This window comes from Oncorhynchus mykiss, chromosome 6 (assembly GCF_057628025.1).
Source record: "Oncorhynchus mykiss isolate SJ-2025 chromosome 6, ASM5762802v1, whole genome shotgun sequence".
In the NCBI taxonomy this organism is placed as follows: Eukaryota; Metazoa; Chordata; class Actinopteri; order Salmoniformes; family Salmonidae; genus Oncorhynchus; species Oncorhynchus mykiss.
This window is the reverse complement of record NC_143027.1, coordinates 82,312,511-82,339,526: the sequence shown is the minus strand read 5'-3', so window position 1 is coordinate 82,339,526 and position 27,016 is coordinate 82,312,511. Positions and strand designations below refer to the sequence as shown.

Genomic DNA, 27,016 nt, shown 5'->3' with positions numbered 1-27,016 from the left:
ACATACACACACACATACCCCCCACTCACTCACATACACACACACATACCCCCCACTCACATACACACACACACATACCCCCCACTCACATACACACACACATACCCCCCACTCACATACACACTCACATACACACACACATACCCCCACTCACATACACACACACATACCCCCCACTCACATACACACACACATACCCCCCACTCACATACACACACACATACCCCCCACTCACATACACACTCACATACACACACACATACCCCCCACTCACATACACACACACACATACCCCCCACTCACATACACACACACATACCCCCCACTCACATACACACACACATACCCCCACTCACATACACACACACATACCCCCCACTCACATACACACACACACATACCTCCCACTCACATACACACACACACATACCCCCCACTCACTCACATACACACACACACATACCCCCCACTCACATACACACACACATACCCCCACTCACATACACACACACATACCCCCCACTCACATACACACACACACATACCCCCACTCACATACACACACACATACCCCCCACTCAAATACACACACACACATACCCCCCACTCACATACACACACACATACCCCCCACTCACATACACACACACATACCCCCCACTCACATACACACACACTTACCCCCCACTCACATACACACACACACACATACCCCCCACTCACATACACACACACATACACACACACAATATGTATGACACACACACAGCTTCACATGAAATACATGTATTTATTTTAAGCTATAAGCATTGAGAAATGAATTATGCAAGAGAACTGTTCATTTAGAGTAAACTGCAGCCCCGCCCAGGGGAGCTCCGTTTTTTATAGCTCAGTGTTGTGACAGACAATACATCCCCTCTAACCAATAACAGCCACCACACCTATCAGGAAGTAAGAAGAGACAAGTTTGGAGTTTATAATTAATCCACTGTTTATCCAACCCACAGTGGTACAGCTCTAGGTTGAATGAAAACGTTAGCGTGACAGGGAACGTTAAAGGGCATAATGTCAAGTAATTCGTCAAACAACGTGTCATTTTATTACATACAACCTGTTGTTTTATTACAGTGATGACCACATCTGATTCAGTGTAGGCTAGGCCTATTCAGAAATGTTGACATGTGCAATTGTTTTCATTAAGGACAAACACAGTGGGATAGTGGGTGTAGTTTGATATTCATAAAAACAAACAAATGAGGATGACAAAAAGGATACAGTTCCATGTGTTTTATTCCGCCTGTATAGGAATGCGTTATACAATCTGTTTTATTGGTCTTGCAGTGCTGTGTTTTTATCATGAGTTCAGGACGATGGTTTTATGGCGTCATTCATTGTGTCAAAGGACAAGCTTACTTCTCACAGTTATACAATAGGTTACTGTGTTGGTGACAGAGACAGTGCGAAGTTTAAAGGCGCTCACTCACATTTGCACTGCGTGAACACTTGAGAAAATGGCTAGCCTACGTCAATTTGTTACGGCCTTCACTGCGCCTAAGGGATTCAGTTCGATTGACATACCCTGTCTATCGACGCGCTGAGGCATTCAGGGACTTACCGGAAACCAAACTTTTTCTTCAAACTTGTTTCGTAGCTGAGTCGAACGCGTCGAAAGAGGAAAGAAAAAGACAAGACCGTTCCGCGTCCAAACTTTTACAGTTCCTTATTTTCTTCCTCATATTCGAGTCATGTTGGATAATAGTTGGTTGCTGTCTAAAAGAAGTGAAATACTGACTTTTTGTCAAGAATAACGGCCGCCTTCGAGTGTTATTCCTCCACACATAGTATAACGGATATTCGTTTTTATCATGGAAGACGTGAGTATTCAGTCTATTGCATTGTTGTGATGGGCGGCATTGGTGGAATCTCGGTCGGCTATGGTTGGTTTTAAATTAAATAAAGGCTACAGGTCTAATGAAAGTTTAACCTTAGTAAAGATTCTTACATTTTCTCAGTGGCGACATAGGTCAATCTAAACACTCACGGAGGGGTAGGAAAGTAGTCTCAAACTCATCATCATTCAAGGTCAGAAAAAAAAGAGTTAAACGAGCAATGTAGCCTAGATATAAAACAATCCGCAGTTTATTGGATGGACACTACACACTACATATAGCCTGTTGAAGTATCGGCGAAGAAAATAATAATTTGTGTTTCATCAAACTGATATGCTATGCGTCAACAGGCTCCAACAACGCATCGTACTTTTCACAGTTCAAACTCAGGTGCCAGGAGCTGATAAAGCCACGCACCTGACAACCTGCTGCTTTCAACGGTAGCTTACTACTGCTACTGGGGCATTTACAGTGGTTTCTCTCACCCCTCCGTTGCTGGCTGCTGCCCCTGTAGCCATGGAGATGTTAGGGGAGGAGGAGGAGGGGTTAATAACTGTATTTTTACATTGTAATAACTACATTGTAGCTATGTGGATACATTTTAGCCTACAGGGTTAGGTAGGTTACTTTCTAAATGTAATCGGTTACAGTAGGGTGGTACACAATTGGCCCAGTATCATCCGGGTTTCGCGGTTGTAGGTCATCATTGTAAATAAGAATTTGTTCTTAACTGACTTGCCTAGTTAAATAAAGGTTCAATCAAAAATAAATATAAAAAAACAGTACTAGTTACCTGTCCAAAATTATAATCAGTAACATAATTTTTGGATTAACCAAATTCAGTAACATAATCTGAGAGGCATTGGAAGAAGACAAAAATGATCCATCAAACGCATTTGGTGTGTCATCATAGTGGTCTCTGAACTTGTGGTCAGACTTGCTCTGGTGGAACAAATTTAAACTTGCGCTTTTTTTCAATGCTTTGATGCATTGCAATGCATTTGAATGTCATTGAGAAAACAAACATCCTTTCTGAATTTAATCCAAGATGTAATCATCTAGTTTTTCAAAACTATCTGTAATCGTATTACAATAGTTTTACTGGTAAAGTATCTGATTACAGTTACAGTTCTTTTCAAACCGATAACATGTAACCCAACCCTGATATGTTATGTGTTATGGAGAGCTGATCTCAAATCAGTTATTGAATGTGAACAAAGTCACCATACCTACAACCATGGTCAGTAGGCCTGACACCGCAGTGTTGTCTGGGGATGCAATGCAGCTTGGGTCAGACTGAAAGAACTACTGAGTCACCTGATATGTAAGGCTCTCGTCCTATCCTGAATGATCCTACATCCTAAATAGGCTAGTTAGAACAGAAGAAGATGTACTGCTTCTAAAACTTCATCTGGAGGCCTATTTTCCCTTCTTTTGTTTGAATGTACTGACGTTAAAAAGAGTAGGCCTGAACTGACAAGCAGTGACCTGTGTGTTTTAAACATGTCTTTATGGGATAAACAGGCCTACTGTATGTGCAACAACTCATATAGCAGCTCAAAGTTGCAAGCCGTAGATGACATTGAGGCGAGTTTCCGGAAGCTGCTACTAGAATGAGGAAGTCGAACAGAGCAGTAAAACAGTAAATCAATCAAAATTGGCTACTTTGCAACTTTTTGCACACACACATATACACACGCTGGTGCAAACGCACACGCACACGCACACACACACACACACACACACACACACACACACACACGTGTACACACACACACACACATATACATACGCTGGTGCAAACACACATACACACACACACACACACATGCGCGTGATGCAGTGAAACTCTTGTCATAGTAGCCTATAATCTCTGTTAACCCAGAAGTCAGCTGCATGGTTAACTTCTGTGTTCCTACAAATTGTGAGTTCTGGCAGAAACGAAGTCTCCACCTTGCAACAAGAAACTCTCAGCCAAAGCCCCCCCCCCCCCCCCCCCCCCTCCACCCCATGTGGGCACAGGCACGAAGCTCTCAAGATGACGCGGTTTATGCACCGCCTTCACCCAATCCTGATACGTCCAAATAACCAGTGACAAAACCCTTAAAACGGAACTAATGCTGCTGTTATCTCCCACATCCCAGTCAGTCCTGGCAGATTCTCTCAGTCTAGATGCTGAGTCACTAATGCTGCTGTTATCTCCCACATCCCAGTCAGTCCTGGCAGATTCTCTCAGTCTAGATGCTGAGTCACGGGAGATGAAGTAGAATGGAATGTAAATTCATGGTCAAAAAAAGTACTATGCCCAGCAAGGTATGGTACTTCTAGGAGCTTCTCTCAGCTACATAAACATTGATTTAAACAACTGTGTCACAATTGACGTGGAGCAATTGATTTTAAAAGAAAATGTTCTTAATGACCTCAGAAAACCCCTTGCACACAGAGGTTTAGCCCTTAGCAGCACTATCCTATTACAGTAGTGTAGTGTTAGTGTAGTGTTAGTGTAGTCTTACATTAATAACCAGAGTGCAGGGGTGAGATAAGGACCACCATGCAGTCAAGGTTTATACTACAGGGGTGCCTGGCAGTCCCATAACAAATCAGGGCACGTTCATAAACATGAAATATTGACCCAACACCCCCAGAAGTGTTAAAGGTACAACCTGTCATTTGACCAGCCTGACCCTGCCACTTGGTTTGGTAAACTGAGGGATGAGACCGGAGAAATGGAACCACTCTCATATTCAGATGGACTATGAATTCCAAGACTAACAGTCCATAAGAATGACTTATAGTGTTAACCATATTTTCAAGCTATACATGGTTTGTTTCCAAAGGTTTATTGTAAAGACCAAGGGCCAGTTTAATGGAATCTGACCTGTTAGTCCTGGACTAGGCCTGGAAACTAGCCCTGAGAGGAAATCAAGTCAGCCATCACTATGTTTTCACATCAGTATAACTATATGAACAGCTGGACTAACCACACTGAATGCCCTATATGTAGCTATACTAATGTGATCTTAATTGGTAAATGAAAGACCCTACTAGGTAGGACTGGCGGAAAGGCTTCAGCTGTGTGTCTGTGCAGTCTCTCTTGGTAGACATTTCCTATAGCAGATCTAGGATCAGCTTACCCTACCCACACATTTCACCTTAATCATTAGGGTTTAAAACTCAAAACTGTCCTCAGATCAGTGTCTATGGGCAACTTCATTCTAGTCCTCTGAGTCACAGCAATAGGTTGACAGGCCATTCCTCGTGGGCCGGGTTTATATACACCGGTGTGGCTGGACAGTGTCTGGCGGCTCAGTGAAGGCCACTGCCTGGCTAGCTGCCTGTTATACACAACCAGCTGTTTTAGCACTCTGTCACTGACCCCTCCCCTCTCTCCCCTCTCCCCTCCCCTCATCCTCTCACTTCACTCTATCTTTCTATCTCTGACTCTTTCTCTGTCTGTTTTTCTCAACCCCTCACTTTATCTTTCTTTCTGTCCCCCCCCCCTCTCTCTCTCTCACACACACACACACACACACACACACATACAATAAACACTACCTACCCATTGGGCAAAAACTGTTCAATCAATGTTGTTTCCACCTCATTTCAACCAAAAAAAGTCAATGTGATGACGTTGAATGAACTGATTGGATTTGCAAAAAGTCATCAACGTAAGGGCATTTCTCAACCTAATGTAAATCAAACTTAGACGTTGAACTGACGTCTGTGCCCAGTGGGGAGGTTCTTTTGGCTCAGTATCACTGACACCAACACTTCTTCGACACTTCTTCTGTAATTGTCAGTCACGTTCTGCTGTTGCTGGAAGCATGGCCATGGTGTGTGTCAGCCTGCTGGACCACAGTCTGAGGAAACAGACTTGCACATTATGTGAGGAAAACAATTAACCCTCTTTGACCACCGCTCAGCCTTGTGCTGCACAATAGTCAATTTCTGACCGTCGTTTCCCGGCATTTGGACTTGTGCTGCACAATGGTTGTGTGTGAGTAAGTGTGTGTGACTGAGTTCCCTCTGAAACTCTGATGGTGCTGTTGATATGTGTGTGTGTGTGTGTGTGTGTGTGTGTGTGTGTGTGTGTGTGTGTGTGTGTGTGTGTGTGTGTGTGTGTGTGTGTGTGTGCAATAGAGTATTTCTTTGGGACTTCCTCTTGTTTGTTAGTATCTTTGAGAGCTCTACGTCTCTCCTATTCCCCCCTCTCTCACCTCTCCCTCCCTCTCTCACCTCTCCCTCCCTCTCTCACCTCTACCCCGCTCTCTCAATTCAATTTAAGGGGTTTTATTGACTGGGGTTTTATTGACATTTTTTTATTGACTGGAAACATATTTTTACATTGCCAAAGCAAGTGAAATAGATAAACAAAAGTGAAATAAACAATACAAATAAAATTAACATAAAAAATTACACTCACGAAGGTTCCAAGCGAATAAATACAATGTCAAGTGTCATATTATGTCTATATACAGTCTTGTTATGATGTGCATATAGTTAAAGTACACCTCTCCCACTTCCCCTATTCCCCACTCTCTCAAAGGATACTAAGGTGTCTTCTCTCCTCTCTCCCACTTCCCCTATTCCCCACTCTCTCAAAGGATACTAAGGTGTCTTCTCTCCTCTCTCCCACTTCCCCTATTCCCCACTCTCTCAAAGGATACTAAGGTGTCTTCTCTCCTCTCTCCCACTTCCCCTATTCCCCACTCTCTCAAAGGATACTAAGGTGTCTTCTCTCCTCTCTCCCACTTCCCCTATTCCCCACTCTCTCAAAGGAAACTAAGGTGTCTTCTCTCCTCTCTCCCACTTCCCCTATTCCCCACTCTCTCAAAGGAAACTAAGGTGTCTTCTCTCCTCTCTCCCACTTCCCCTAATAGCTAGCTAAGTCAACCAGTGGAAAGGGGAGACCTTGTTAACTCAGATGATGTTGATTAGGACGTGTGGTGAGTTCAAGCCGGGCAGGGCAGCATGGAACTCAATTCATCCCAGATGGAGACTTTATAAGGAACACATGTCGGCTAAGGTGTGCCTTTTTTAAGGCCTTGAAATGAGGGCTCGGCCTCAGCCCATTTGGGATGGTTGTTGAAAGAGTTGTAAAGTGAATCAGATATTGCAAAGGCATAAGAAAAGGGAGGTTTTGGATTTGGCTCCGGCTTGGTTTTTGGGTTAGGTTTTCTCATGTGAAATGAGAATTTGGAAGACATCCATTTATGACACAATAACAAAGCTTGGCCCAATACAGTTTTATATTAATTGTGTATTTGCTCGTCTTATTTCAAACATCCTCAGAGAGGCACAAACCCGTGTAAACTTCAACTTCATAATGTTACACTCGTCATTACATGCTAGCATACGACAGTCATTATCAGATGTCATTTTGGGATGTCCACTGATTAACCAAGCATCTCTTCCTGTGGGAGTCGATATGTGGTAAAGCTAAAAGCAGATCCATGTTTGGAACTGTTACACCTTCTGGCATGTTCAGCTTGGCTAACTAGCTAACACTGCTAAAGTTGCTTGCAACAATGGCCGACACCACAGAGCTCTGTGAGCTTCCAACCAGTAAGCTCAGTTGGGATAACTAGCCAACATGGCTAATGTTGCCACTTGCCACAATGATAACTGTACAATCAAGGAAACAGAGACTGTTGCACTTTTACCAGCATGTTGAGTTTGGTTAACTAGCCAACATGGCTAATGTTGCCACATGCCACAATGTTGTATGACGCGAGTCCATTAAAATGTTGCACCTAACAGCATTCCCTCACTTTAGCTAACTATGCTAGCCAATGTTAAGCTGCATAATGGAAGACACAGAGTCAAGCCAGCTGCTGTAGTGCAAAATATCTCTTCTATAATGTACACTCTGAGAAAAAAAGGTGCTATCTAGAACCTAAAATGGTTCTTCGGCTTCCCTCAGTGGATAACCCTTTGAAGAACCCTTTTTGGTTCCAGGAAGAATCCCCTTGAGTTCCATATAGAACCCTTTACAGAGAAGGTTCTACATGAAACCCAAAATAGTTTGACCTGGAAGCAAAAAGGGTTCTCCTATGAGGACAGCTGAAGAATAATTTTGGAACCCTTTTTCTAACAGTGTAGATGTATCCAGCACCACACCCAGCATTATTGGCAGGGGTGAGCTGTACTGTCAGGCATTGTACAGTACACTGGGATGTGTTCCACTTTCCACTGGCCTGGCCTTCAGTGTGTGTGTGTGTGTGTGTGTGTGTGTGTGTGTCAGAGAGACAAAGGCCAATCAGTGCTTTCCTCTTTCACTTAGAGACAGCGATGCATGCCATGTCCCCTCTCTCTCATGTCTCTGTTTTGTGGACAATGCACTGTGGAAGACCAATGACTGCCTTTTATCTGTCTCTCTTTTTCTCTCTCTTTCCTTCTCTCTTTCTCTCTCCCTCTCTCTCCACTTCTCTGTATTTCCATTCCTCTTTCTCTCTCTCTTCCTCTTTCATTCCTCTATCACCTCTAACCTTCTCCCTTCATCTCTTTCTAACTCCTTTAACCTCTCTGTGTCACTCCCCCTCTCTCTCTAGGCCTTTCCTCTCCTCACAGCTGTACCTTTCCTCTGTGTGCAAAGCGGAGCCACTCTTCCCAGTGCTGTCGCAGTGAAAGTGGAAAAACAGCTCGATGACCCTTTAAAAAGACATCCTGTGGAATTTCCTCCAATAGATTCGGAGTGCCTGGGAGTTTTAGACAGGCACCTGCAGTTGTTTGTGTTTTATTCTGTAATAAATGAGGACCAGTCAATTTGCTGTGCAGTGTCTCCTAAAGGAGTTTGAGGTAGATAGTGCTGTGAGCTTTAGTTTTACGTTGTTGTTTCTTCATTGGTTAATATTACAAACGCAATCCAGTCTTATTCAGTGCTGGAAGTTTCATACTATGTTTTGTAGTAACTGAGTAGCATAGAAAAGCATTGTGATAGAAAGGCATTGTGCTACAGCTACTCAGTAGTCAGCTTTCTCAGGTCTCAATACCCTGGTCTGGACTGGTATCTCCACGTATGGACAGCTCCATATAACAACAGGGGGGTGTTCATTAAGCAAGAAATGGAAGAAAACAGAATGAAACGGATGGAATACCTAGCAAAACATTTTACAACATTTTTGTTGTGTGCCCTTATGAACAGAACCCTGGCATTCTGCTTCAGATCTGTCCAGTTTCCCGATAGTGATGGAACTTAGGCTTACAAGTGTTTTAACATTGAATATTTCCTACATTGGCTGAAGATGTAACATACGTTTCCCAAAACACCAATCAGAGAGAACGTTTGCTAAGTGCGTTGTTGAGGCATTTGTCGATACTGATGCCCCATTTACATTGTGACGTATTTCATTGCGCTTCATGCAAGCTCTTTCTGCTACTGGACGGAGAGCATAGGGTTTCACAACCAATGCAAGACAAGATGGAGGAGAGCCTAGTCTCTCGGCAGAGATCACATTTATTTTGGGAGATTGCAAAATATGATCTTTTCATTCAATACAGGAGAAACATATTGTTTCAGTTGATAATAAAACATGTTTAGTTACCTTTTCCTCAACTTGTTTCCATAATTTTCTAGCAAGTCAAGCTATCTTACAGAGCAGCTAGTTAGCTAGCTAGCTAAAAGCTACTATACTGTAGCTAGCGACTTCCACCTAATAATTATCATTGAATTAACTAAAACGGCAACCGTCATAAACATAAGTTTTACATACTATTAAAATACTACTGACTTATACGAATGAGTAATTTTTTACAAGTTGCTAGCTATCCTATAAACTCATCATCGAAAACCACATATTTATATATTGGCAACTTTGTATTTGTAGTCAACTTTGTTCTGAAGTTATCAGCGGTCATAGAGAGGCGGATAAACCATGTGATTCTATGTTTAGCAGGGATCTTCTGTGTATAAAGTGACAACAGGAGGGAAAAAGGCATCTTAGCTGCTCTGAGGCAGGCATTAGATTGCGAGCGTTTTTTTCAAGTACAACATTAATAACGATGGTTTTGGGATCAGCTCGAAGATTTAATGATTCTCCTACGAAGGTTCTAACGATGAACTTAGCCTTAAGATTAGAGGTCGACCGACTATGATTTTTCAACGCCGATACCTATACCGATTATTGGAGGACCAAAAAAAGCCGATACCGATTAATCGGCAGATTTTTTACATTTATTTGTAATAATGACAATTACAACAATACTGAATGAACACTTATTTTAACTTAATTGAATACATCAATAAAACCAATTTAGCCTCAAATAAATAATGAAACATGTTCAATTTGGTTTAAATAATGCAAAAACAACGTTTTGGAAAAGAAAGTGCAATATGTGCCATGTAAGAAAGCTAAAGTTTAAGTTCCTTGCTCAGAACATGAGAACATATGAAAGCTGGTGGTTCCTTTTAACATGAGTCTTAAATATTCCCAGGTAAGAAGTTTTAGGTTGTAGTTATTATAGGAATTATAGGACTATTTCTCTCTTTACCATTTGTATTTCATATACCTTTGACTATTGGATGTTCTTATAGGCACTTTAGTATTGCCAGTGTAACAGTATAGCTTCTGTCCCTCTCCTCGCTCCTCCCTGGGCTCGAACCAGGAACACAACGAGAACAGCCACCCTCGAAGCAGCATTACCCATCACTCCACAAAAGCCGCGGCCTTTGCAGAGCAAGGGGAACAACTACTCCAAGTCTCAGAGCGAGTGACGTTTGAAACGGTATTAGCGCGTTTCAAACTAGCTAGCCATTTGACATCGGTTACACCAGCCTAATCTCGGGAGTTGATAGGCTTGAAGTCATAAACAGCACAATGCTTGAAGCATTGCGAAGAGCTGCTGGCAAAACGCACGAAAGTGCTGTCTGAATGAATGCTTACGAGCCTGCTGGTGCCTACCACCGCTCAGTCAGACTCCTCTATCAAATCATAGACTTTTTTTATTTTATTTTTATTTCACCTTTATTTAACCAGGTAGGCTAGTTGAGAACAAGTTCTCATTTGCAACTGCGACCTGGCCAAGATAAAGCATAGCAATTCGACACATACAACACCGAGTTACACATGGAATAAACAAAACATACAGTCAATGATACAGTAGAACAAAAGAAAACAAAAAGTCTATATACAGTGAGTGCAAATGAGGTAAGTTAAGGAAATAAATAGGCCATGGTGGCGAAGTGATTACAATATAGCAATTAAACACTGGAATGGTAGATTGGCAGAAGATGAATGTGCAGGTAGAGATACTGGGGTGCAAAGGAGCAAAATAAATAAATAAATACCAGTATGGGGATGAGGTAGGTAGATCGATGGGCTGTTTACAGATGGGCTATGTACAGGTGCAGTGATCTGTAAGCTGCTCTGACAGCTGGTGCTTAAAGCTAGTGAGGGAGATGTGAGTCTCCAGCTTCAGAGATTTTTGCAATTCGTTCCAGTCATTGGCAGCAGAGAACTGGAAGGAAAGGCGGCCAAAGGAGGAATTGGCTTTGGGGGTGACCAGTGAGATATATCTGCTGGAGCGCGTGCTACGAGTTGGTGCTGCTATGGTGACCAGTGAGCTGAGATAAGGCGGGGCTTTACCTAGCAGAGACTTGTAGATAACCTGTAGCCAGTGGATTTGGCGACGAGTATGATGCGAGGGCCAACCAACGAGAGTGTACAGGTCGCAATGGTGGGTAGTGTATAGGGCTTTGGTGACAAAACGGATGGCACTGTGATAGACTGCATCCAGTTTGTTGAGTAGAGTGTTGGGGGCTATTTTATAGATGACATCACCGAAGTCGAGGATCGGTAGGATGGTCAGTTTTACGAGGGTATGTTTGGCAGCATGAGTGAAGGATGCTTTGTTGCGATATAGGAAGCCAATTCTAGATTTAATTTTGGATTGGAGATGCTTAATGTGAGTCTGGAAGGAGAGTTTACAGTCTAACCAGACACAAAGGTATTTGTAGTTGTCCACATATTCTAAGTCAGAGTCGTCCAGAGTAGTGATGCTGGACGGGCGGGCAGTTGCGGGCAGTGATCGTTTGAATAGCATGCATTTAGTTTTATTTGTGTTTAAGAGCAGTTGGAGGCCACGGAAGGAGAGTTGTATGGCATTGAAGCTCGTCTGGAGGTTAGTTAACACAGTGTCCAAGGAGGGGCCAGAAGTATATAGAATGGTTTCGTCTGCGTAGAGGTGGATCAGAGAATCACCAGCAGCAAGAGCAACATCATTGATGTATACAGAAAATAGAGTCTGCCTTAATTATAACATAATAACACACAGAAATACGAGCCTTAGGTCATTAATATGGTCGAGTCCGGAAACTATCATCTCGAAAACCAAACGTTTATTCTTTCAGTGAAATACGGAACCGTTCCGTATTTTATATAACGGGTGTCATCCCTAAGTCTACATATTGCTGTTACATTGCACAACCTTCAATGTTATGTCATAATTCCGTAAAATTCTGGCAAATTAGTTTGCAACAAGCCAGGCGGCCCAAACGGTTGCATATACCCTGACTCTGTGTGCAATGAACGCAAGAGAAGTGACACAATTTCACCTGCTTAATATTGCCTGCTATCCTGGATTTCTTTACGCTAAATATGCAGGTTTAAAAATATATACTTCTGTGTATTGATTTTAAGAAAGGCATTGATGTTTATGGTTAGGTACACGTTGGAGCAACGACAGTTCTTTTTCGCGAATGCGCACCGCATCAATTAATATGCAATGCAGGACACGCTAGATAAACTAGTAATATCATTAACCATGTGTAGTTAACTAGTGATTATGATTGATTGACTAATTGTTTTTTATAAGATAAGTTTAATGCTAGCTAGCAACTTACCTTGGCTTCTTACTGCATTCGCGTAACAGGCAGGCTCCTCGTGGAGTGCAATGTAAGTCAGGTGGTTAGAGCGTTGGACTAGTTAACCGTAAGGTTGCAAGATTGAATCCCAGAGCTGACAAGGTAAAAATATGTTGTTCTACCCCTGAACAAGCCAGTTAACCCAATGTTCCTAGGCCGTCATTGAAAATAAGAATGTGTTCTTAACTGTCTTGCCTAGTTACATAAAGGTGTAAAAAAATAAAATAATAATCAGCCAAGTCGGTGTCCAAACATACCAATTTCCGATTGTTATGAAAACTTGAAATCGGCCTTAATTAATCGGCCATTCCGATTAATCGGTCAACCTCTACGTAACATGCTTTTGGGAAACTGGACCCTGGGAAGTCTTTTCCGAATAACACAACTCAAAGAACCCCTTGTGATTTGATCATTTCACTTTTGTATTTCAGTTCCTAACTTCAAATGTTTTGAGATGTAAATAAATCATATTTTATTATGGGGATGTTTTTCTTTCAGCTGCTTGGAAGAAGTTTACTACTTTTACAATACTTTATACCTACTTTCTGCATGTTGATTTGTATGGTGCTGTTTTTTAATTTAAGTGTATCTTTACCCAAATCAAGTAATGTCATTTGATGTAGTACACATGCTCCACTCAATGTAGACAGAAAGACAAAAGATGGCCTCCTTACGTGACCTCAGTGTACAGAATAGGAAACTGATACTAAGCTGAAATGTGATACTAAGAAAAAACACCTGAGAGCAGAGAGAGAAAAGAGCGAACTGCCTAGAAATAAGTGTTTTTCTGAGGTGAGAAACAGAGCAGCAGAGGAGGAAGAGGTAGCGGGAGTGTAAAAATGTAATTAACTGTTACTAAATAAGAGTTGTCGGTGTTAACTTAGCTGCACATGCCTCAAGTGTCATCATTAACCACTATAGTGTCAGTTCTCCTACAGCTTGCAGTGCCCTTGGACTTACTGAGTGTCACAGCTCTCTGCAGTGCCACAGCGGGGCCTATTGAGAAGTCAGGTTTCAGGCGTTTACAAAACTCATACAAAGTCACTTCGTTTTGAGCCAGACACAGCACAAGAAATGTAGCAAGAGTATGAAGAGAAACATGCTCTAATACTTACTAGACACATTTTAGGTTTAATTAGGCCACGTTCCAATCCTTATGACTAGCTCTCCCTCCGTGTCTCTTTTCCTAAACAACCACTGATATTATGAACAGACCATACCATACAGGAAATACTATAACCATAGCCTACATAATGGAAACACACTTTGCCCTCTCACTCACCTGTAAGTGATGATGAAGGGAAGGAGGAAAGAGTATTGAGACATAGCCTCGAGTGTAAGTTTGCTGTGTGCGACTCTGATTTCCTTCCGCTGTTGTCCTCCCAGGAAGTGAAAGAGGACCCCACCAGGCCCAACGAGGACCCCGCCAGGTCCAAAGAGACCATGTCCACATGGAAGGCCGGTTGGGTGAAAAAGGCCTCAGGCAGATTCCTGGCCAGCTATAAGGACCGCTACATCCAGGTGGAGAGGACGGAGCTTGTGGTGTACGAGAATGAGGTACGCTACATTTCTATAAACTATTAAAGGCCCAGTGCAGATGTCCCTGTGTTTAAGATATATTTACACACTATGAGGTTGGAATAATACTGTGAAATTATGATAATGACTGTTTGAAAAGACCGCCTGAAATATCAGCCTGTTTAGTTGGGATGGAGTCTTGGCCTGCCTGGTGACATCACCAGGTGGTAAATGAGTTAATAGACCAATAAGAAGGAGAGTTCCAAACCTCACTGCCAATAACAGCAATTTTTCAGTTTTCCCCTACTCACTCAGAACACTCCCAGACAGTCCTAGAATAATTATTGAAAGGCAATTAGAAAAATAGTATTGGAATTGGAATAGAATTGACCCCAACTCTGCAGGACACAAGTGAAAATAATAATAATATTAAACATAAAGCTACATTTGCTGAAATGAATGTTGTGATGTTACTACATTCATTATGATATCCTGTATCAATGCATTTTATTGCATGTCTGTCAGATGATATCCTGTATCAATGCATTTTATGCATGTCTGTCAGATTATAGCCTGTATCAATGCATTTTATGCATGTCTGTCAGATTATAGCCTGTATCAATGCATTTTATGCATGTCTGTCAGATTATATCCTGTATCAATGCATTTTATGCATGTCTGTCAGATTATAGCCTGTATCAATGCATTTTATGCATGTCTGTCAGATTATAGCCTGTATCAATGCATTTTATGCATGTCTGTCAGATGATATCCTGTATCAATGCATTTTATGCATGTCTGTCAGATGATATCCTATATCAATGCATTTTATGCATGTCTGTCAGATGATATCCTGTATCAATGCATTTTATGCATGTCTGTCAGATGATATCCTGTATCAATGCATTGTATGCATGTCTGTCAGATGATGTACTGTTCTCTTTCACTTTTAATAACTATTTCCATAAACACTCAGTAGTCCTTCAATTTCCACCTGGCAGATTTATAAACATTAAACACACACACGTTCTTCTGGAATAGAACGTCAGTTAATTAAAGGTGCAATTTGCCCTTTAGAGTAAACAACGTTCTGCCTGTTTGGTGCAGGACCTTGCGACCTACTTGGAGAAAGTGGACCTGGAAAACTACGATAAGTGTCACGAGTTGAGGAGCGCCTTCACGAAGAAGAATAGACTGGTGTTGATACGAGCGGCCAAATCAGGGAATAAGGTGAGCACTATTTCACAACCTTGTAAGCGAGCAGAGAGACATGTCTCTGAATCTCTGAATCAAAAGGTCTGTCTGTTTGCTTGACAAACCTGGGTTTCAAATATTATTTGTTTTCTTTCAAAAACGTTAAGAGTTTGATCGAAAACCAAGGCTGGTTTTCGATCAAACTCTTAACGTTTTTGAAAGAAAACAAATGATATTTGAAACCCAGGATTGCCAGATGAGCGGGGATTGCACTTTTGGGAATGGTCCATTGTTTCCATTGTACCAGGAAAGCTCAATCAAGCACAGCTAAAACCCAGGTCTACTCCCAGAGGTTCATTTATGTCAGGAGCATTACTGTAAATGAAACAGCCATATGTAATGTTGGCCTGTGATGAGAAAACCATAGAATGAGAAATTGATCAAACGGACAAAGCTCCTCATACATGTGCAATGCATCAATTATTCAAACATTCCAAATGTCAATTTGAATGGAAATGTCTGTTCTACTGACTCACATTCTATGGTTGAAACTCAGAAGACAGATGCTGTCACATAGTGATGTCATCATCAGCAAGGCTTGTCTTGAGCTATTTCTTAACGGACACAAAGGAGAGCGATCTGGGAAATGAGTTGGACTGTCAGTCGTCCTGGCAACGTGTTTCTCAACCTCCAATCTGTAGACCGGCGCTGGCCCATGGAAGAATGCTGACCGGTCAGTCAGATAGTCAGCTCACAGAGATTTAGTCAATTCTCAAGTGATTGTTTTAATTCAAGAGGTCAAGTTGACCTCTGAAAAGTGGGAGTGGAGGTGAAATAGAAAAAAATCAGTAGGTGTTCCAGGTCAGAGTTGGTCCAAAGCTTGCTGCTCCATGGTATGAAAGAAACTGACAAACTGGTCTGGACTAAAGTATCATATAACTAAGACCCTTCATTCAATATCTTAGTTAGTCTCCAGCTTGTCTTCAGTGTGTATAAAGCTTTGTGCTCATTCACTCAACTAAACTTTAGACACTAAACTGTAGATTCTGAAATGTTAAAGTTTAAAAACTTTAAAAACAATTTTCTCGCTTGGAAAGGTGACAAGCTCTTACCCTTGAAGTCAGCAGGTTTGGTCTTTCTCTCTCTGAGACTGCAGTGTGGCACCACTGCTCAGTGATTATCAACGCGGCCAGAGAGTGTAATTATGGGCTTTCAAGGCCTTGAGGCTTCACAGAGGTGGATGCAGTATGCTAACAGGCCGGCCATAGAAGAGGTTGTCTTTGAAGAGTCTGTCTGTCTGTCTGTCTGTCTGTCTGTCTGTCTGTCTGTCTGTCTGTCTGTCTGTCTGTCTGTCTGTCTGTCTGTCTGTCTCTGTCTGTCTGTCTGTCTGCCTGCCTGCCTGGTTTCAAGGCAAACATGCTAAACAGCAGGGTTCAGGTCAATTCCATTTAAATTCAGGAAGTAAACGGAAAATCCTACTTCATTCCAATTGTCCACAATACAAAAGTAATGAGACTAAATTGAAATGGAATTGACCCCAACCTTGTGCTTACTACAGTCGAAATCCATGAGCGATGACAGGGGTGTATTGCTAAACCAGACCTGGTTGGTATGTAGGCCTCAACTCTTCATCACCAGAGGAAATGGATCAGATCCAGCATCTGTTATGGGTTAAAGCCCCAGTCCCTCCTATGGGTTAAAGCCCCAGTCCCTCCTCTGGGTTAAAGCCCCAGTCCCTCCTCTGGGTTAAAGCCCCAGTCCCTCCTATGGGTTAAAGCCCCAGTCCCAGCTATCGGGGTAAAGCTCCTGTCCCTCCTATAAGTTAAAGCCCCAGTCCCTCCTATGGGTTAAAGCCCCAGTCCCTCCAATGGGTTAAAGCCCCAGTCCTTCCTATACTTTAAAGCCCCAGTCCCTCCTATGGGTTAAAGCCCCAGTCCTTCCTATACTTTAAAGCCCCAGTCCCTCCTATGGGTTAAAGCCCCAGTCCCTCCTCTGGGTTAAAGTCCCAGTCCCAGCTATCGGGGTAAAGCTCCTGTCCCTCCTATGGGTTAAAGCCCCAGTCCCTCCTATAAGTTAAAGCCCCAGTCCCTCCTATAGGTTAAAGCCCCAGTCCCTCCTATGTGTTACTGACTGTGATTATGAGATACACACACACATTAACACACATGCACACACACACACACAGTTCTGGGTCACTCTTCATCATAACCCCTGAATTTGAGAAGTTGGAGATTTCAGATGGTAAGGGAATGGATGGACTGATACAGGAGGGAATGGATGGACTGATACAGGAGGGAATGGATGGACTGATACAAGAGGGAATGGATGGACTGATGCAGGAGGGAATGGATGGACTGATACAGGAGGGAATGGATGGACTGATACAGGAGGGAATGGATGGACTGATACAGGAGGGAATGGATGGACTGATACAGGATGGAATGGATGGACTGATACAAGAGGGAATGGATGGACTGATGCAGGAGGGAATGGATGGACTGATGCAGGAGGGAATGGATGGACTGATGCAGGAGGGAATGGATGGACTGATACAGGAGGGAATGGATGGACTGATACAAGAGGGAATGGATGGACTGATACAGGAGGGCCTATTTCATATTGAAAGCATTTAGGACTGTATGAATGTGTGCAGGTGGAGCTGAGGTCCCCTTGGCCCAGATCAAGGACAGTGGAAAAAGTCTCAAGAAATGTGGAAGATTCCAAAGTGGTGAAATAGAATGTATTACTAACAAATGAGGAGACTGGCCAACGCCACAACTTGAGCAGATGTCAGAGGAAGGGGGGTCTGTGTGTGTGTGTGTGTGTGTGTGTGTGTGTCACTTTTTCCCCTGTCCTAAATACAGTGACCAGGCAGGAGAGGAGTGTGAGTCAGACTGCTTAGCCCACAGCTTTATTTTAATGCAGCAGCCCTCAACATACACTCCCATTAAACACTGAACACGTCAGGTTCTCTGTGGTTCTGACTCTGGTACTGGGATTTAAACTGGGTTTTGACACACTTCCTAGAGTCAGGAGGCTATGTTGGTCTGTATGTAGTATGAATATATCTGACATGCACTCAAAAATGTCAGCAGGGTGCAAACAAACATAATAAACTTGATAAAATAGAGAAAGTCCCACACTGCACCAGACAATAGAGAATGTCTACATGTAATTCTGCTGGGGTTGGTTTTGGAGGCTAGATAGACGTTGTTAAGCATCACTACACGGGTCTTACATATACTGGGCCCTAGCAAGACACCGGATGCCACACCTCCTTCATGAACACCAAGCACACCACTTGAACAATAGGCTGTATAAATAAAGTTTTTACAAAAACAAACAAAGAGGAACAAAAGTAAACATCTGTGAACTTTCATTATGTCGCTGGAAGATTTAGTCAGTGGGGAACCCTGAAGATAATGAAACTAAGGAGACGCGTTAATAATGCTTGCTGTGGTTCGACGCATTTGTTGTTATGGTGCGAAATATTTGTCCCACTGCCACCGCCCCCCCCCCCCCCACCACACACACACACACACACACACACACACACACACACACACACACACACACACACACACACACACACACACACATACACACACACACACACACACACACACACACACACACACACACACACACACACACACACACACACACACACACATACATACACACACACACACACATACATACACACACCCACACTGTCCCGGGAGACACTTTAGTATTTGTGTATTTCTTAAATCAACATATTCCAGGATGCAACCTACTTATTGTTTTTGTGCACTCTAGTTTCCTGTTTGGTTTTGGTTTCTTTAGGGAGGAGGTTTTTATCAGGGAGAATTGTGTGAAGTAAGCAGTTGGTTGTGCTGGCCCTAGCACTCTCAAGACAAACCAAAGGGCTTTCCACGCATTTGGTTTGCCAACTTTTATTTCGGTCTCTGTCTGGTCACCGGGTCACCTGAAACAGCAGAGAGCTCAATGCTGAGCGGATGGAACCAGACCTGGGTTCAAATTCTATTTGAAATACTTTCAAATATTTTATATGTGCTTGGTTCCATTGCCTGTTGCCATGGAACCAATAGTGAAGAGCAAACCCTTCCCACCTGGCACTCTGCACCAGGCCGACTCAAACGGCTCAAATTATTTTAAATATTTCAAATAGTAGTTGAACCCAGGTCTGGATGGAACAACAGTCAGCTTTTGGCCCGTAGAAAGTAGAAACCTATTTAACATTCACAACAGACACCCCTGTAATACAGACTCCAAAGTCCACAAACACTAACAAAGAAACGTCTATGTAAAACATTTGTCATAATTTCTGCTCAAAGCTGTGGATATTTGCATGTTCTGTGATGCATTGCATTTACACAGCTGTTTTATGGCGCTTTAAAAGCTATTTGTAGTTTAGCTTCTAAAGATACAGTATTGTAGTTTTGAGTTGGCGCTGTTGTCGTTCAGTGTGAATGGACAGAGAGGGTTTGACCAGGATGTTAAGAGCTACTTGGATGCCCCTGCACTCCCTCCCTGGTAACCCTGTTTAGCTCTCTGGCTTGGCCTCAGTAGAAGGTATGTCAAAAGGAACAAAGATGGTCTTCAGACTAGTTCAGCCAGTGCATGTCCCAGAACTGCCACCGAGGCAGAGCTTTTAGTTTCTCGCTCTAATCTGTTGTACTCAGTGCTCTGAATAGAATAGAATGTATGTCCTTTCTGTCCTATTCTTACATATTTGATTATTTTCTATTCTATTCTCCACCCTGGCCCTAGTTTCTTAACTCCGCAGTTTTGTACAGTGGTTTCTTAGATTCAGCCCTTTCTGGTACGTAATCTCAATTCTATTCTCCACCCTGGCCCTAGTTTCTTAACTCCACAGTTTTGTACAGTGGTTTATTAGATTCAGCCCTTTCTGGTACGTAATCTCAATTCTATTCTCCATACTGACCCTAGTTTCTTAACTCCACTGTGGGACTGTTTTGTACAGTGGTTTTGTAGATTCAGACCTTTCTGATCCTTAATCTAAATTCTATTCTCCACTCTGGCCCTAGTTTTGAACAGTGGTTTTGTAGATTCAGACCTTTCTGATCCTTAATCTAAATTCTATTCTCCTTCCTGGCCCTAGTTTTGAACAGTGGTTTTGTAGATTCAGACCTTTATGATCCTTAATCTAAATTCTATTCTCCATTCTGGCCCTAGTTTTGTACAGTGGTTTTGTAGATTCAGACCTTTATGATCCTTAATCTAAATTCTATTCTCCACTCTGGCCCTAGTTTTGTACAGTGGTTTTGTAGATTCAGACCTTTATGATCCTTAATCTAAATTCTATTCTCCACTCTGGCCCTAGTTTTGAACAGTGGTTTTGTAGATTCAGACCTTTCTGATCCTTAATCTAAATTCTATTCTCCTTCCTGGCCCTAGTTTTGAACAGTGGTTTTGTAGATTCAGACCTTTATGATCCTTAATCTAAATTCTATTCTCCATTCTGGCCCTAGTTTTGAACAGTGGTTTTGTAGATTCAGACCTTTATGATCCTTAATCTAAATTCTATTCTCCATTCTGGCCCTAGTTTTGAACAGTGGTTTTGTAGATTCAGACCTTTCTGATCCTTAATCTAAATTCTATTCTCCACTCTGGCCCTAGTTTTGTACAGTGGTTTTGTAGATTCAGACCTTTATGATCCTTAATCTAAATTCTATTCTCCACTCTGGCCCTAGTTTTGAACAGTGGTTTTGTAGATTCAGACCTTTCTGATCCTTAATCTAAATTCTATTCTCCATTCTGGCCCTAGTTTTGTACAGTGGTTTTGTAGATTCAGACCTTTCTGATCCTTAATCTAAATTCTATTCTCCTTCCTGGCCCTAGTTTTGAACAGTGGTTTTGTAGATTCAGACCTTTATGATCCTTAATCTAAATTCTATTCTCCACTCTGGCCCTAGTTTTGAACAGTGGTTTTGTCGATCTGTTTTTTTCCTCTTTCCTGGTTTTGACATTTATTTGACAGCAAGAATTCTCTGTTGAAAATGTTTGATAGGAATTGTGTAGTATTGGATTATGTAGTTATATCCAGCGCTATTCTAAGGTTGGCACTCAGCAATGTATTCATAATTCACTGTTTCTAATTATTACGTCAGTGGTGGAATCCAAGTTGTTTAGGCGGAGAACTAAATGGCACAATTAATATACATTCTTTGGCGTTTGCTGTTTGATTACAGCACCTTGGTTAGTGACAGTGTTTTCTTTTCATTCTAGGTTTAATAGTAATTAAGGAATGATTGACAGCTCTCCAGGTTCTGTGCCTTTGTTCTAATGTTCTAAGCTCTGTGTTCTCCTGGTTCCCAGGTCCATGATGTCAAGTTCCAGGCTCAGAACCTGGAGGAGAAGGAGGCTTGGATTAAGGCCTTTAGTGACGGCATCAACAGAGCAAAGAATAAGATATTTGACGAGGTGAAGTGTTTTCCTTAATGCTGAAAAGCATGTTTCGTAACCAGTGTGGTATACGCATAGCCTGGTCCCAGATCGGTTTGTGTTGTCTTGCCAACTCCTATGGTCATTCCAAACATGATCTAGGACCAGGTTAGTATAAGCACTATCTTTATTACAATCCCAGGAACAAGACATGTTTGGAACCCCTAGAAACCAGTGGTGTTCGACATTTGTGTTCCAGTGCTCCAATATCAAACCATTCCTTTTTGTTTTGTCCCAGGTGAAGGTAGATGAGACCAGTCAGTTGGAGCACGCAACACGCACAAGGCCGAAAGGAAACCGTAACAGAAGACCACCGACCAGGATACACATGAAAGAGGTGTGTGTGTGTCTGTGTGTGTGTGTGTGTGTGTGTGTGTGTGTGTGTTATCTGCAACATAGTGCTTAGTGCTAGTGTGTGATGCTGCTAAATGCATCATGTTGTACTATGTGTTTATAGAATTCATTGGAATAAGATGGCTGTTAAACCCCTCCCCTCATCTTCCAGGTTGCCAACGTCTCATCAGACGGCATTCTCCGGCATGACCTGGACGTGGTGGATGCCAGCATCCCCAACGGGACACACCAGATCACCACAGACACCACTGAGACTCCCAAAAAGTCTGTGAAGCCCCCCATGCCCCCCACGTCCAAACCCAGCGAGGCCCCAGAGGAGTGTCAGACCACCCAGAGCCCTGACGAAGGTCTGCCATCTGAAACGGAGCCCAGTCCCCAGAAGGTCCTGAAGCCCCCCATGCCGCCCTCCAAAGAGGCCGAGACGGCTGCTGCTTCTGCAGGGGACCAACTCCCTGATGAGACTAGCACTGACAGAAGCCCAGAGAAAAAGGTTGCATTTTTAAAACATTATAGTTTCTGTTTCACATGCACATGCGTATCAGTGGAGGCTGCTGAGGGGAGGACGGCTCATAATAATGGCTATATTTGATACTATTCCACTCATTCCACTCCAGAGCCCGTCCTCCCCAATTAAGGTGCCACCAACCTCCTGTGGTACGCATGTACAAACGCATCCACACACACGTCTGTGGTGAACACACGCACACGCACACGCACACACAAACATTGTAATTCATTTGTCCAGGTCCTGAAGCCTCCTATGCCGCCCTCCAAAGAGGCCAAGCCCACAGTGTCTGCCGAGGACCAACCACCTGGGGAGACCAGCCCTGAGAAAAAGGTGCTTATCATTTGTTGTTTTACCCTCTTCTTTCCATGTATTTTACAATGTGTTGTAACAACCATATGAAAGATGTTAAGTAAATAACATTTGATTTGATTCCAAGGTCCTGAAGACGCCCATGCCACCCTCCAAAGAGGCCAAGCCCACTGCTCCAGCCGGAGACCAACCCCCCAGGAACACCAGCCCTGAGGGCAGCCCAGAGCAGGGCTTCGAGTCAGCACCACCGCCCACCCCTCCCGGCAAACCAATCGGCGGCTCCACAGACAACCTGGCCGAGGCCTCCCAATCCAGCCAGGAACATAGGCCGCCCACCCCACCATCCAAAGACAAGAAGCCCACTCAGACAGCCGTGCAGGAGAGTACAGAGGAGGCTAGTGGGATGAGGAAGAAAGGTGAAGAGGATGAAGTAGAGGAGAAGGAGGAAGAGGGTTCTGAAACAATTGTATCTGACGTTCAACAAAGCAGTATCCTTGAGGGGGCTGAGGATGAGGAGGAGTCTCCTTCCTCTCAGCTTACAACACCCATGACCCCACTAGAGGTCAAAGTTGAAACCTCTGTGACTGACCACCCAGAGGTCACCACCACCACCACCATAGAAGAAGAGACGCAGAAAGTTGCCAAGCCCATGGCTCAAGAACAAGAGTCTGCCCCTAGTGGTGGAGTGGATATATCCCCCAATGAAGAACCTCAGACAATGAAGTCTTCCCAACTCACAGTAACGCCGTCAGTTCAGACACCGGAGCCAATCAAAAAGAGCCCTGGCCCTCCCGGACCTCCCACAAAGAAGAAGCCTGTCGTCCTCCCTCCTCCCAAAGCAGTGGTGGTGGCTCAAGACGTCCACCTAAGTGAGCCTAAGAGCCAAGCGACAGACAAAACCAAGAACATCATCATCACCACCACACCAAGAGAGAAACTCAACTCTATCACTTCACCAACACCAGCCGTGGTGACCACAACCAGTCCGACTGAAGAAACAGAGGACCTGAAAGTTCCTGTGGTCGTTGAGACTATGTCTGAGTTCCCAGTCGTAGTTCTCTCTCTGAGTGACCCTGAGCCAGACAGCTCCTGCTCCAGCCCCGTGTCCTGCCACCTCTCCCCGGAAAAGAAGAGTGAGCGTGAAGAGGAAAAGTCAGTCGACAGCGGCCAACACTCGGACATCGATGTCGATGAAGATTGGTCAGAGAGCAGGGACACTTTGGCAGCCTCCACCGCTGCCCTAATGGGCAGCCAAGCTGGCCTGGACGCGCTGATGGATGAGAGTCAAGACGGAGACACGGAAACCCCCGGCAGCTTGGGACCCAGCACTGTGGAGGACTGCCCTTCTACGACCCAGACCCCCCAGGACAATCACTCTGGCCTACACTCCACCTTCCTCCAGGTGAGGGTCAGTCAGGCCTCCCATTGTCCCCCCATCCCCTTCAAACCCTTAGCCAAGCTCATGTCCACCTCTTTGGGGGATCTCCTCTCTGAGGCCTCATTGGGTGAAAACATTAAACAGCCAATCACAGACGTGGCCGTGACAAAGGCCACCGTGGGTCCTCAAAACTTAACAGATCTTGAAAATGAAGTGGCCCTGAAGCTGGAAAATACAGAGGAGCTCCTGGGGAGCGTCGTCCCCAAAGGGAGCACCGAGGTTGGGCAGAACTCGGCCCTAGCGGGGGGCAATAGCCTGGAGGACAGGTCGCCGGAGGAGCTGCTAGCCAGAGCCATGGAGAAGCTGAGGAAAGCAGACCAGTTCCTCAGGCAGGCCAAGCGTATAAAAGACTCAAAACATTCTGAGAATACTGCCAAGAGAAACAGCTGGTGATTGTTAAATATGAAGGAGAATTAGGGAAAATGTATTGATTAAGGGTGATGGAAAGTAGTAGCTTGGAAGGACGACAGGTGTTTTCTTATTCTGGCTGACTATGCAGCATATTTATGCAAGTGTTCTGCTGAGATTTAGCTAAGTGCAATTTTTTCAACTTTCACTTTTCTCCTGCAAATGGAGGTTGATTGTACTTTTTGTACTTAAAAATGTATTTTTACATTCCACATTGATCATCATCACTTTCCCAAGGATATTTACTTGAATACTTACAACCCCCGATCAAACTTTTTAATGATACGTTTAAGGATGCTTCAAAATGACCTAAGTCTTAGGGGATGTCGGAAGAGCTTGCAACTTTTTGTAATCCACGTTTTGAATGGATACAGATTGGTTTCCTCTGTAATCCTTGCCAATCAAACCATGATGACATTTGAAGTAATCATGTTTATGTAGTTGTAGTAATCATGTTTATGTAGTTGTAGTAATCATGTTTATGTAGTTGTAGTAATCATGTTTATGTAGTTGTAGTAATCATGTTTATGTAGTTGTAGTAATCATGTATGAGGTGGGTTGTGTTTATGTACAGTGCCTTGCGAAAGTATTCGGCCCCCTTGAACTTTGCGACCTTTTGCCACATTTCAGGCTTCAAACATAAAGATATAAAACTGTATTTTTTTGTGAAGAATCAACAACAAGTGGGACACAATCATGAAGTGGAACAACATTTATTGGATATTTAAAACTTTTTTAACAAATCAAAAACTGAAAAATTGGGCGTGCAAAATTATTCAGCCCCTTTACTTTCAGTGCAGCAAACTCTCTCCAGAAGTTCAGTGAGGATCTCTGAATGATCCAATGTTGACCTAAATGACTAATGATGATAAATACAATCCACCTGTGTGTAATCAAGTCTCTGTATAAATGCACCTGCACTGTGATAGTCTCAGAGGTCCGTTAAAAGCGCAGAGAGCATCATGAAGAACAAGGAACACACCAGGCAGGTCCGAGATACTGTTGTGAAGAAGTTTAAAGCCGGATTTAGATACAAAAAGATTTCCCAAGCTTTAAACATCCCAAGGAGCACTGTGCAAGCGATAATATTGAAATGGAAGGAGTATCAGACCACTGCAAATCTACCAAGACCTGGCCGTCCCTCTAAACTTTCAGCTCATACAAGGAGAAGACTGATCAGAGATGCAGCCAAGAGGCCCATGATCACTCTGGATGAACTGCAGAGATCTACAGCTGAGGTGGGAGACTCTGTCCATAGGACAACAATCAGTCGTATATTGCACAAATCTGGCCTTTATGGAAGAGTGGCAAGAAGAAAGCCATTTCTTAAAGATATCCATAAAAAGTGTCGGGTAAAGTTTGCCACAAGCCACCTGGGAGACACACCAAACATGTGGAAGAAGGTGCTCTGGTCAGATGAAACCAAAATTGAACTTTTTGGCAACAATGCAAAACGTTATGTTTGGCGTAAAAGCAACACAGCTGAACACACCATCCCCACTGTCAAACATGGTGGTGGCAGCATCATGGTTTGGGCCTGATTTTCTTCAGCATGGACAGGGAAGATGGTTAAAATTGATGGGAAGATGGATGGAGCCAAATACAGGACCATTCTGGAAGAAAACCTGATGGAGTCTGCAAAAGACCTGAGACTGGGACGGAGATTTGTCTTCCAACAAGACAATGATCCAAAACATAAAGCAAAATCTACAATGGAATGGTTAAAAAATAAACATATCCAGGTGTTAGAATGGCCAAGTCAAAGTCCAGACCTGAATCCAATCGAGAATCTGTGGAAAGAACTGAAAACTGCTGTTCACAAATGCTCTCCATCCAACCTCACTGAGCTCGAGCTGTTTTGCAAGGAGGAATGGGAAAAAATTTCAGTCTCTCGATGTGCAAAACTGATAGAGACATACCCCAAGCGACTTACAGCTGTAATCGCAGCAAAAGGTGGCGCTACAAAGTATTAACTTAAGGGGGCTGAATAATTTTGCACGCCCAATTTTTCAGTTTTTGATTTGTTAAAAAAGTTTGAAATATCCAATAAATGTTGTTCCACTTCA

At 43.2% G+C, this 27,016-nt stretch overlaps 1 protein-coding gene across 2 annotated transcripts; it reads left to right on the top strand.

Moving 5' to 3' along the window:
* The first annotated feature begins 1,420 nt into the window (after positions 1-1,420).
* LOC110526691 (uncharacterized) lies at positions 1,421-27,016 on the top strand. Of its 2 annotated transcripts, none has more exons than XM_090239115.1 (8): positions 1,421-1,874; positions 14,137-14,307; positions 15,376-15,498; positions 21,808-21,912; positions 22,172-22,270; positions 22,439-22,777; positions 23,033-23,125; positions 23,232-27,016. In XM_090239115.1, exons 1-8 carry the CDS (start codon positions 1,866-1,868, stop codon positions 24,933-24,935), a joined length of 2,643 nt encoding a protein of 880 aa, XP_090095241.1. In that variant the 5' UTR covers positions 1,421-1,865; the 3' UTR covers positions 24,936-27,016. The 2 variants fall into 2 exon arrangements, with proteins under 2 accessions (XP_090095241.1, XP_090095240.1); XM_090239114.1 differs by having other exon boundaries at positions 1,457-1,874; positions 15,346-15,498.

Excerpts from the sequence above, each read along its gene's own strand:
- LOC110526691 (XM_090239114.1), top strand. Across the intron at positions 21,913-22,171 it reads AGAATAAGATATTTGACGAG|GTGAAGGTAGATGAGACCAG; the intron begins GTGAAGTGTTTT and ends GTTTTGTCCCAG. Across the intron at positions 22,778-23,032 it reads ACAGAAGCCCAGAGAAAAAG|GTCCTGAAGCCTCCTATGCC; the intron begins GTTGCATTTTTA and ends TCATTTGTCCAG.